At 39.5% G+C, this 12,724-nt stretch overlaps 1 protein-coding gene and 1 long non-coding RNA gene across 2 annotated transcripts in view; one reads left to right on the forward strand and one right to left on the reverse strand.

The window, feature by feature from the left end:
- Positions 1–12,724, reverse strand: part of COL4A1 (collagen type IV alpha 1 chain) — a 111,996-nt gene that overhangs the window by 67,547 nt on the left and 31,725 nt on the right. Inside the window, exon 2 of the mRNA XM_031613763.2 lies at positions 658–711. Coding sequence (XP_031469623.2) covers positions 658–711 — 54 coding nt within the window. The remainder of the gene's footprint in view (positions 1–657; positions 712–12,724) is intronic.
- Positions 738–4,428, forward strand: LOC149920083 (uncharacterized). Its single transcript, XR_016460939.1, has 3 exons — positions 738–797; positions 2,937–3,703; positions 3,874–4,428. It is a non-coding gene; the product is annotated as an uncharacterized LOC149920083 (long non-coding RNA).

A 12,724-nucleotide genomic window follows, 5' to 3' on the forward strand; every position in this document is an offset into this window, starting at 1 on the left:
CCTTTAATGTGCATTTTTTTTTTCTTCCATACATGGAAATAACTTGGACAGTTGAATGGGAATGGATTTGCAAGGGTCTGTAAAAAAAAATAAGATTTTTTTTTCTTGAACTGAAACATTTTGCTATATTTGTGTTTATTATTAACCTCGTTCTTCCTATTGTAGGTCTTTGCCTCCTGGGGTTAACCCTAGTCAGCATATGTTGCTTATGATGTATTACAGCATTTCTTGAAGAGAACTGAAGGGGTGCATTTCTGAATGGAGGTGCTCACCTCTGTCCCAGAGGTGGGCAGCATATCAAGTCAAGATCTTCACTGCCTTCTGAGGAATCTGCAGGTGAGGCATGGGAAAGAAGAGGCTAATAGGCTATTATCCCATTCAGTGGGGACATGGGGAGGGCATGGGCAAGCCATGGGGGCTTCAGTGTACAGTGATGGCATTATGCTATTTCCCATCCCTATCCTTTCAGCCCTCGGCCACTACTGGTACTGAGATGGCTGCATTTTGAAAACCCTCCTTGAAGGGCCTGGTCTTGGAAATGCCCTATGGTGGTGCAAGCTTCCACTAAAATCAATGGCTCACCTGCCCTGCAGTAGATTATACACTGTGTAGTTTAAGTGGGAGAGAAAATGAAGTAGAGACAGCTGATATACTCACCTTTTGTCCTTTTACTCCACTGCAGTCACATTTTCCACAACTAGAAGAACAACCCTGAAAATAAAACAGAAAGCAGGAATTAATCATCTGACATACGTGACAGACAGAACCTACCAAAACAAGTCAGGGATGTCAGCAGGGTAAGAGAATGTCCACTTAAGCCCAGGGCAACGCTTTGTTGCCCTTATACAGATGTACACTCTCAGTCACAGTCCAGTAAAAGATGATTTTGTAACACTATAACACGACACTACTTTAAAATTATTGTATTTTGGGCCACCATTTTAAACACAATTCATCATTATACACAAGCATTCTCCATCTAGCAATATGAAAGACTATTCAAAACATGGCCTTCCATCTATTCAATATTTATACATTCAAAGCCCAACAGATTTTTAAAAATATAATCAATCCCTTCTTAGAAGCATCTCTTTAGTACCAGATCATTAATATATGGCTTGCATTCTACATACATATTTAACCTCTATAAATACGTGCCATTGCTTTGAGGAGAAAGGGATGGTAAAACAGCATTTAATGACTTCTAGATTTAAGAAGAAAAACAGCAGACATGAAGAATACTGTCTATGTTTCTTTTTTGTCTACTCTACATTCTCCAGATCTTTACCGTGAAGTGTCTCGATACTGATCTCAATTTTTTTAATCAGTAATTAGCAGTCTCCAGACAACTGTTTTGCTAGGAAATTAAAATACTGTTATAATTACCACAGTAAACTATTTAAACAAGTACAGCTGCACATACTTTACAAAATCAAACCAAACCAGTCTCCAAGAGGGCAAACTACTCCTCTGAGATGTGGAGACAATAGTTAATGTCTACTGGACAGGCAATGACTACTTCCTGGGTAAAAGTCAGCAGTAATCAAAGTATTGAGATATTCATCACTTCATCATGAAGAGCCTCTCATTTTCTTTGCAAAACGTGAAATCAGAAAACAGATGAGAGAAGTCAGATGATCAAGAAAAAGCTTATGGTTTCTTAGTGTTCCTGCATACTCAAGTACATCTGGGCTACTCCTCCCCCCTCTTCCTGACTGCCTCCATGAAGACACTTGTAACTAACTCAGACAAGTCCATTACTTTTGTTAGTTATCATACCTCTCAGAAAAAAAACTAGGAGGCAAATAAACAAATCTCTGAGTAATCTACCAATGCACTTAAGATCCTTCACCAGCCACAGCAGGCCATCATCTCAGAGCATTCATGGGCAGCACCCGTCTGGAATGAGGTCTCATCAAGGGTTCCAAGCACCCATTCCTCCAAGCCTACAGGCTCCACAACCTATGGGGACCTCAGCACAGCTGGGAAGCCAAAGCAAATGCTACTGTTTTGAATTTGGAAAACTCAAAAGAAAACAAAAAACAACATCACTCAGGGAAGCTAAATAATACATTAACACTTTTAAAGTATATTTTATTTTAAACCAAAGCAGCAAAGTGAACATGGGCTTTAATGTTGCAAAAGGAATTACTAAAGGCTGTCCAATAAAACTAAAATACCAACACCCGAAGCAACTGTTGCTTTTGATGAGATCTTATTTTTTTTTATAAGTAGAGACACTGATTTTGTTGTTTGAAGTCACAATGCCAACTCAATACTGATGAGGAGGGAAAAATGCCACCCTCTGAATAATCAGCTTCACTTCTTATGCTAGAAACTTTACTTTGCCTAGAAAAACACTTGGAAATCCTGTTTCAAGAACTGATCAAGTACAGCCTCTTTTAGATTTTCAGACCTGATGAAATCACAGCCAGAGGACGCATGCCTGAAGCTCATACTTCCTCCTCCAGCATCATGTAGAATGTTATCAGTTTTATCAACACATCCCTTAAATTCAGAAGTCTGTTTTAATTGCATCTGGGAATGTAATTAAAACACGTCATCGAATCATTATAAACATCTGTTTTCAAGTTAATCCCCTCATATTTCCTTAAGCCTGTTATTTAACATACACCCTTTTAGAAAAAGGTATGTTGCTATTTATTTTCAGTTGGGTTTTGTTCTTAAATCTGGCATGGCCAGAAGAATGGACTTGGGCTTTCACATCTCCTTTTGTACTTCCAAAACAGATGCTATTATGTTCTGTTTTTCCTGTTTCTTAAGCCTTAGTTTAGAATAACCAAAGGCAAGGAAGGTAAGAAGGTATGAAGCATCAGGCTGCACAGCTGCATAAGATTCCATTTGCAGACAAGAGCTGTGGCCTGCTATGCCAAAGCAGACCACCTGTACTACAATACTTTCTGTTTGTTTTATAGCGGCATCATCTCCTACTGTTTCTGGCTGTAACATTTGTAAGCGGATGGAAGATCAGCCAACAATGACAGCCTCTACTGGATAACATTATCTGCAGCTATGAAAAACTATTTTTAACTCTGAAGGATGTGATAAGACTATGCATATGCTAGGAAGAAGTCTGAGTTCTTTGCTCTTGGTCCTTGGGGAAGCTGAGAAGGCCAGACTGGAAAAAGCTTATGGATCAAAGGTCACTTTAAGGAGGTCAAAGGGTTGTTTAAGTAATGAGGTGGGAAATTTAGAGAGAGGAAGATGGTTACAACAGGTAAAGGAATTAGGATTTTTGTTCATCTGACCTAGAGCCTGTACAAACATCCATATCACTTCACTGTAGTCACTCTTTATTCAATGGCAAGAAACAGGCAATTCTGGGCTGGGATTCATCTCACTTATTTTGGATGTTTTCTTTTTATGTAGATGAGTCACACCTTAGATGAACAAGTAGGAGAGACAGGCAGAAAGGAATATGGGCTATGTACAAGAAGGGGAAAAACCGAGAGAAAAAAATGTACATAGGGGATCAGAGGGCTTGAGGACACAAAGTGGGATAGAAAATAATAACAACTCCTCATCCCTTGGAAATTGGAGAATATAATTTAGCTGTATATCTTTTGAACAAAGAGATTCACATTTCTGGTATTCATTTAGGAATGACTTACTTATGAAGCTTACATGATCAAGTCCTCAATGGGAAACTTTATCCTGATGGAAAAATTGCAATCACCTCAATGTAAGTGAGCTGAAACTATGCAAATTATTGCTTACTTTAAATTGTTCTGATTTTAAATAAGTCTTAGGAAATGAAGAACCTACATTATGATTTCCCATCATACAAGCCTAAAGATGAGATACATAGCCTTGACCTCCTAGACATTCTCCCTGAAACAGTATATTTTCCAGGAACTGCATGGATCTGAAAGCAATCCCTGCTGTCCTCCAAGTGCAAAAACAGAGAAGGAATGGTGCTATGCAGGAAGTGCAACATGGGAGGAGACTCTGAAGAGGAAAGCTCTTTATCACTTGCATAGGAACTAGCTAGATTTATATGATGACCCTTTCCAGATGTACCATGATACTTCACCTCTGTACAGCCAAGCTTGCAGCTTTCAAGCAGCCACAGCTCCCTCACATTGCTGGCCAGCCTGTTATACATTTGGTGGCATGCATTTTTCTTCCTCCGCCCACAAAACATCAGCCCAGAAGCAGAAGCTCATTTTAGCAGAATGAATTGCTTCATTTTGTGACAAGCATTTCCGTTCTGTTTCTTTCTCCCAGACTGTCTGCAACTGATAAGTTTAGTGAATCATGCTAGCAAATCAGTATCAAACTAGAAAAAAAGATTATGTCCCTTTAACATCACACAAATGAATGTGCTATGCAGACCAAATATTTGCCTACAAGAGAGCAATTCATTTATTAACAAAAAGTCCTAAAAGCGTGCTGCTGATGAATGGGTCTCCCAAGCCAGCCCACACAGGCCATGAATCCCAGGCCTCGGGGTGCTCAGCCCCCAGTGACATGCTGAAAAGGCTGCTGATGGAAGAAACTCTGCTTTGCAGTTCAGCTTCTAGCACATCTGTCAAACCTCAGCTACAGACTTCTGCATTCTGCTCTGTTTTTCCATGTCCAGCTACTTTCCTGGCAGTCGAGAGCCATTGGAACACATACAGGAACAATACAAACAGCCAGATTAGCAGCCTGCGAGGGAGACAGCAGCCATATTTGGAAATGCACCATTTCTGGAAACCACAGATAGCACCAAAAGAACACAGAACAGAGCCAGTTCCTAGGCACTCACCTCTCTGACAGAAGTGTATTTTTCGAGACATAATGTGGTTCACCTTCCCACACATCAAACAGCCTCTTTTGGCTGAGTTTCAGCTGCCGAGTTTCCTACTAGCACAAGCTGACTGCATAGGCCTCACTCTAGCTCAAATCTTAACACTGTAGAACGCAGGCATAAGTAAAATCTGGAACAATACTCACTGTTTACTTAAGGCTGATGATGTTGAAAATCTCATTCTGGGGAATACAGTGCTCTTCCAGTGACTGAAAACCTTGTAAACAGGTGACCAATAAGATCAGCACTGATATTAAAATTCTGTGGCTAACCACATCTTCTAATTCATAGCTGAAATGCTTCAGCAAGTAAAAAATACTTAGGATTTCATCTCATAATTCATTCATTATAAAATAACATTTTCTGTTTAGACACACTTAAACTGGTCACATTTTCTGAGAACAGTGAAGATTTCCCACCCTGTGTTGCTTTTGTTCGTATTCCAATTTGGACTGAATTCCGCTACCAATTCCCAGTTCAAACACCAATTTTGGTTATGCCAATGGGATGTCCCTGTCACACAGGTGGTTCTAAGTGACAGCAGAATCTCCTGCCTTCAGACAGTCCTTCCCTCCCTGCGCTAACTTTCCCACGATGGAGATTTAGCTCTGTACAGCAAAGGCTGCACTTCTACCTGTGCACGCACTTATGCAACTCATACAGCCAACAAAAGAGCTGGATCAATCCATGTCTCCAGTTTCACATCACACCAAATACGGGAATAGGGAGGTGGTGCCAACTGCAGGATACTTATCTCAAATTCCTCTCATATTTTCTTCCCTCCTCAGAATGTCAAAATAGCTCTCTAGCTGCATTACTATTCCCCTATGTTTACCCTTTAGATAGAGCTGTACTGGGTTACCTGAACTCTCCTTTTGTGTAAAATATCACCAGAGGAAACCACTGCTATTTTTCAGTTAACTACTCCTCTTAGAAGTCAATACAAAGCTAACCATCCTGGACTGAAAGATGAACTTCAACCCACAAAATGGTTCAGGAACAGGAACATCTTCCGTGCCTTCATTTTCAGGACTTAATGCAGAGAACAAAAATCAAGCACAGCTCTAATTTCAACTGTAAAACCATCAATTTCAGATGTTTAAAGAAAGTTAAATGATAGAGAAAATATATAAAGAATATCTTAGGATTTTATAATGCCAGCAAGTTCCAGTCTTTCCTTCTCTCCAAAGTCCTCTTTATCCCCCATTAAAAACAAACAAACAAACAAACAAACAAACAAACAAACAAACAAACAAACAAAAAACGTTGGCCACTTATCTTCATTTTTTTGTTTCCCAGAAAATTATTGCCAGATTACACTTACCACTGTACTGGGAATTCCTTGAACCAAGGGCTCTGGTGAGCCAAATGACTGAAAGTTTCAGTCATGTAGCAGCTAACTAAGACCCTTGGTTCTGTCATTTCCATTTTCTGAAGATCTGGTATTCACCAAGCACAGAAGAACAGTTCCATTCAAGATGTCCCATGGTATCCCAGCTGTCTCCAGCTGCCAGGCCAGGTGGAAACAGCTTTCCCCTCAGTCTTAGTTCATATCTGCTATGCCTAATAAATGTTCCAAGTGGCACTGGCTGCCTAGGTTTAAGCAATGAAAATGAGTACTACCCAGTAATCTCCAAAGGTTCATTAAACCTTGTATGCATAAAATGAATCAAAATACTCATTCTGCTGAAGACCTCTATGGGATGCAAGTTGATGTATAGGTGTGGGACAGAAGGAAGCACAAGTGGTCCCCACATATTTCCTGTTAATGTAAAGCTGTTTTAATATATCTTTTAGAGATCACTTTAGACCAGACGAGAATTTTCCTCACAGTGGAAAACTGGAACTTCAGTTACTAGTGCATCAATGCATCAAGTATCTCTATTAATGAGGGAAACTTTAAGCAAATCTCACTCAAATTAACATACAGATAAGATAAAATGCCAATTTACTGCTTGAAATACCATTGTGCATGATGAAATCTGAACTGATTACAATGATTCAACTTGGATTTATTTATAATAATTGTACAAGTTTTAGAAAGTTAACTGATCCTGTACAAATAAATCACAACATACTAAGCTGGAACTATTTTTTTTATGGCTCTTAGGACATGCGGAGCAGTCTGTAGGTTTTTTGCAGGTTTCTGTTCTGTTTGGCTGGGGGATGTATTTGTTTTGTTGTTGTTGTTTTTATTATTACCAGAATCTTACAGGATGTTTATACAAAAACTGCAGACAGACCACAGATCCTTGTCAGAGATCTCCAGTGTATTCTGGCCACTCACAGCAATATTAGCTCAATTTTTTATGCTTAATGTTAATTATTTCAGAAAAAAATATACTTTTTTTAAATTAGAATCAAGGGAAGTACTTCAGTTAAAAAAAAAAAGAAAAAAAAAAAAAAGTTGTAATTAAAAAAACAACAGTCACCTCTTCTCAGTCAAATGAGTCCCAGATTGCTGGAGATGAAATGTTTTATTGTAAAGATCTCATTTCTGAAATTCTTTTCTAAACTCCCTATGGGTCTGTCCTGGATGTGGGGTCATGGGAGTTCCCTGAAAGCTGTTCTGCAAACACAACTTTCCTGTCAATTGTTTGAACATCATTTTCACAAAGCAATGCAAATCCTGGGAGCTTCCAGTTAGTTCACAGGAAATATGAAGTTATTCCTGTTGGTCCATATTTGGACAAAAATTGACATTTATAGCAAGTGTTTCCTCTAAGCAAAATTCTTTACAGGAAACTCTGGAAAGAATCAAGTTCTGGTTGAGAAGGACTGAAAAACCATCCTATAGAACTGCCACTTTTGTAACAAAATGGCAGCAGGCCAAGCTCCTTCATGGTGGGGCACTTTCTCAAATTGAGAAAAGGTATCCTTCTTAAAGGCCACGTAACCATCTTGCATCCTCTCTCATGGTTTCATTGGTCACCATGGTTTGCAGGACATGGACAGACCCTCAGAGCCTGTGTCCATACACATCTATATAGTTGGTGGAGGTCCTGCACAAAGATGTAACAATGTGCGCAGTGGCCCATCTGGTGAGGTGGGTGCTGCTCCTCATGCTGTGTGGGCTGCTGCCCTCTTGGCTGCTACCCTGAGAGAAAGGCAACTTCCCTTGTGCCACGTGTCCAGAGCCTTTGCCAGCCTTTCACTTTTATAACTGGTACTTGGCACCTACGAGGCCCTAATACATCAGGATGGCAGAGAAAAGCAAGTGTGTAGGAGAGACACTGCCTCAGTGCTCCAACCCATCCCCAGGCCTTTCTGTAAACCTCAAGGCCAAGGAAATGCCTCAGAGAGATGTGCAGGAAACCAGTGGAGCAATTTTGCAAATGTTTACAGCAAGTTGGTGAGGCATGCTTTTCCCTTCCGTTAGCTGATGAACATGGATGTCAACATAAACAAACGGATTTGAAAGTAACAGCTCTAAAACAGTACAGCTCTAAACAGTCCTGGGAAGTAGAGGGCTTCTCCCTTGGCCACCGGTTGCCTAGACTAAATAAACAAAGAGGTGAAATCCTCTTGGTGGGGACACACACTGAACAATGGGAGAAAAGCCCAGGAAAAAAAAATAAATTCCTGGACCTTTAGGCCACGGCTCTGAGGATAAACCCAGGTGACATTCAGTCCAGCACAGATGAGGACAGCTGTGTTTTAAACAAATCACATGGCCTGAGCACAGCTTTCCTTTTTGTGGACTCTGAGTACTGCGCTTTAACTTACATAACTCCACTTTTCATCAGAGGAGGAAGTTATGAGCAAATGCCACCCTGGGCCTGATCTTGCCCAGGAGGTATCCAGCCTTCATGTCCCATAAAATACATAAATGACATCCATTTGCTCCTTCCCAGTCCTCTGCTCCCCATCACTGCTTCCTTTTACCTTAGCCCTTTCATTCTCAGATTCTGAGAATGACTTACGAAAAATCTGGCTCCATATGATGTGCAAAAAGATTTAGCTTCATGTACCCGTCCGTAAAGGCATATGCAGTGCCTGCAGGAACAGCACTGTACCTGTTCCTCATGACAGACAGACTGCTGCTGGAGCAGATGACTTGGACAATCCTGTGTGGAGCCAGGAGCTGGACTTGATGACCCTTGTGACTCTTTCAGTTACTCTCTGAAACAGTGGCTGAAACCTCCACAGTACACAACCCATCTCACAAGAGGTGCAGCATCCTGTTTACACAAAGATTTGCCCCTACTTGTGAAATGCCACAACTTCTACAAAGAAAGCCTTGAGGGAAATCTCTAACAACCTCCATGGCATATTGAGAAGTACACAACTTGCTATTAAAATCCTTACAGGAGGAGTCCCTTAGCTGGAATATTTAAAGACTACCAAATTTTACTAGACTTCATGCAATTTTTATTGCATGATTCTATCAGAACTGTCTAAAAGATTTCTTGAATTAAAAGCATGCTCAATTCACTAAGCTTTCAATTCAATAAGCTTTTCTTCTAGATAGGATGTTAGCTTCCTAATCTCCTCAATAACATTGGGAAGAAGAGATGGGCAAGATAGTGATAGACTCATTCTGGTCAGCAGACTCAACAAAGAATCATAAGATTGTTAATGAGTAATTAGTACCTTTTAAAAACTGCAAGGTATTCTGGAAACAGCAGCAGTAACCACAGCAGTTCGACATCCTTGTCAAACACTGGATTTAATATGCATGCAGCATGTTTAGTCTGCTTAGCAGCCAGTCAAAATATACACACATACAAAATGTTTCATTTTATAAACCCACTTTCCTTCCACATAGATCTCAAACCTCTACAAAACAGTTTCATCTTACTGGAAAACTGCAACAATAAAAGCCATACTTAATTGCTACAGTGAAAGATTCTAGCCTGCTGACCTAAAATTGGAACAATATTTCCTTAAGTGAAAACTGTTTTAGGACTGTTTGCATTATAGTCTCACCATTCATTTTGGACTGCAAACAGGTGTTTATTTACATGCATTTTTCTCAAATATTCTAACAAATCAACAGTCAACAACTTACCTGGGCATCCTCTCTCATGCTCAGAGATATAACTTCAGTTCACTTAAATTAATATTTTTTGCAACAAATTGACAAAAGCCAGATTCCTCTTTAGACTCCTAAAAAGCCGAATAGGAAGCATTGCTTTTTTTAAGCAGACCAGCAAGGATAACATTGACTATGTACTGCTTTCTCTTCAAGATACATCAGTATCTTTTCTGCTAAAGACCACACACTCCAGAAACTTCTCATTCATTTCCAGTCTCATTCCAAAGGACACTGCTCCATAAAGATACCACATGGATATGACTATGGCTGTTGATGAGCCTCAGCTTGTAAGAAAAATAGATCTCGAATGCAAAGCTCATGGTTTTACAAAAATCCTCTCTCAGTAAAGAAGTAAAGACTCTACTGATCAGAAGCACAAAGAAAATGAAACAAAGGTGTTAAAGAGGGTGGGGGGAGAGGAACCAACCATTTTTGTCTGTTCTTGCAAACTGTCCCAAAGGCCTCTTCCCTCCTCTCTGAGAAGCACCAGATAAATACTCAGGGGCACCAGGTAATACTTTGTCCAAGTGATATTGTCTTTTAAGAAAGGGTTTAGGAAGGAGAAACAAGCAGATTTTAAAAAGCAAAAGGAAAACAAAACAGAACAACGAGAAAAATAGAATTCAACCCCCAAATCAACTTCAAATCTTAATACCAGGACTGATAGTTGAAAATCAACCACCAAACCACTGCTTCACTTCACAAATCCACTTCTCAAGAACTTTATGATGCCCTCTGACTGAAGCAGAACCTCACATTCATAAAAATGCACTTGCTCTACAACCTCCACAGATGTGAGAAGTAGGAAAATCTCTTCAGAGATCAACAGTCTCTCTCACAAGCATTCTTGTGCACCTGTGATTTATGACTTTCTTGTATCTGACTTCAACAAAAAGAATGAGGATGAACAGCCTAAACTGTGGATTGCAAAGCTCCTAAGAGAATTAGGAGCTACAGAGAAGAGGTCATGTCACCTGCTTCCCAACAAGCAGCATTACTTACCGCTGCACTGGTAAAATGACTGCAAAGACTTAAGTTATTAGTGAGCATTATGCTTGTAAGACTGAGTGGGTTGGATGCCTTTAGGGACATTGGTGATCTCATTTATCCTATAAGCAGCAAACTTACATGGGAAGGAAGAAATTCTACCCAAGGTGAAAATCAGATAGTCTACATCACACACTTTTTCACATGAAATTCCACACTTCAGTAGGTTTCAGCTCCCACTTGATCCAGTTCTTACTTATGAGCCTTAGGGCACGTGGGAGTTCACAGAAAGGTATTCAAATGATCAGTGTAGCTTTTATTGCCCTATTGTCCTAAAATTAGAGTCATATAACCATTTGAGTTGGAAGGGGTCTACAAGGGTCACCTAGTCCAACCCCTCAGCAATGAACAGGGAAAATCCCAATCCTAATCCTAATCCTCTAATTTGAGCTGAATTCAGCCCTTACATAAAGGCACCAGAATACACGTACTGGGACAGACCATTATGCCAACTCTTCCTACACAAATCAGGTCTTCCAGAAAATGTTCTCACTTGCAATTTGATTGTGAAATTCCAGATGCGTGATATATTGTAAATACTGTAAATAAGTATATCCACTAAAGAGAAATTTGTCTGAAAATCCAGAACATTTTTCAAAGAGTTTTATTTTCTTTTTCTGTTGCTTAAATAAATTTTTGCAATGTGGCTAGTCAGTTGGATTCTTTCAGCATTTTTAAAACATAGCCACAAGGGAAAATACGCATTACCCACGTGTACTTGTCTGGCCCAAATGGAAAACAGAAACAATTTTCTCAAAACCACGTTTTTATTAAAAATTTAAATGTTGGAACATGACCACAATAGAACAAAATAGCGACAGGAAATATTATTTTAGTGTGCAACATTTGTCAGACGCAAAAGGAAACAAACTTGTCAGACTTCTCTTTCTTTTATGTTTCTTTGTTGACTAGACAGGAAGTTGACAAAAATTGTTGGTTTTTTTTTCTTTTGTCCTTGTAAAACATACAATGTAATTTTTAGTGTAACATTGGTCTCTGATTGCATTCAGTAAATAGTAAATAAAACCTACCTCATGAGCATCCAGGAAAGTGTTTCATATCTGACAGCTTACAAAAATGCTGAACTAATTGAGTACAAAACTATACGTAAATAGCTCTTGCTGCAGAAACGGAAATAACGTGATTTAAAAGAAAATCCACTATTTTCTTTGGCAACTCCCTGAGAAGCCATAGCTGAGCAAAAAATGAAATATTTGCCTAACCTGCATTTCACAGGTAAAGGCCAGCAGGAATGCAAACAATGATGAAAATCAACATTTAGCTGTAAATATTTCGTAGGTTGTTTATTTCAAAACAGTAAGAGGCAGCCAGGTAATGTTCAGCTACAGGACTGCTTCTACTTATTAATGACAAGCAAGCAGACACAAGTAGGCTTCAACAGACACGTATGTTATTTAGAATTAAAAACCAACTGGAGCATAGTAAGCTCATCCATCCAGTAAAAGCTCCATACTAAACACTAAACATCATATTCTTTGGGGAAAAAAAAAAAAAAAGACAAAAAAAAAAAAAAAAAACCCTAAATTTTCTGAAATGAATACACATGAGTTAATATAGAAAATGGTAGAGAAGGCAGAGAATAGAGCTCTTCCAAAAAATATCCTCCCAGTAAGAGGCTCAAGGCACCCAAAGGGCAGCATGTAGGACACAAGGATGGCTCTTCCCCCCACAACTCATAACAGGTGAGCACAGACTTGGTGGGACCTGTTGCAGGTTTGCCCTCTCCTTCCTGCAGGCCTAGCCCTGCTATTGCATTACCACTGGCATGCATCAAACCCATCCAAGAACTGAATTACATGAGGACT

The sequence above is a fragment of the Phasianus colchicus genome, chromosome 1 (genome assembly GCF_987193195.1).
Source record: "Phasianus colchicus chromosome 1, bPhaCol1.hap1.1, whole genome shotgun sequence".
NCBI classification, from domain to species: Eukaryota; Metazoa; Chordata; class Aves; order Galliformes; family Phasianidae; genus Phasianus; species Phasianus colchicus.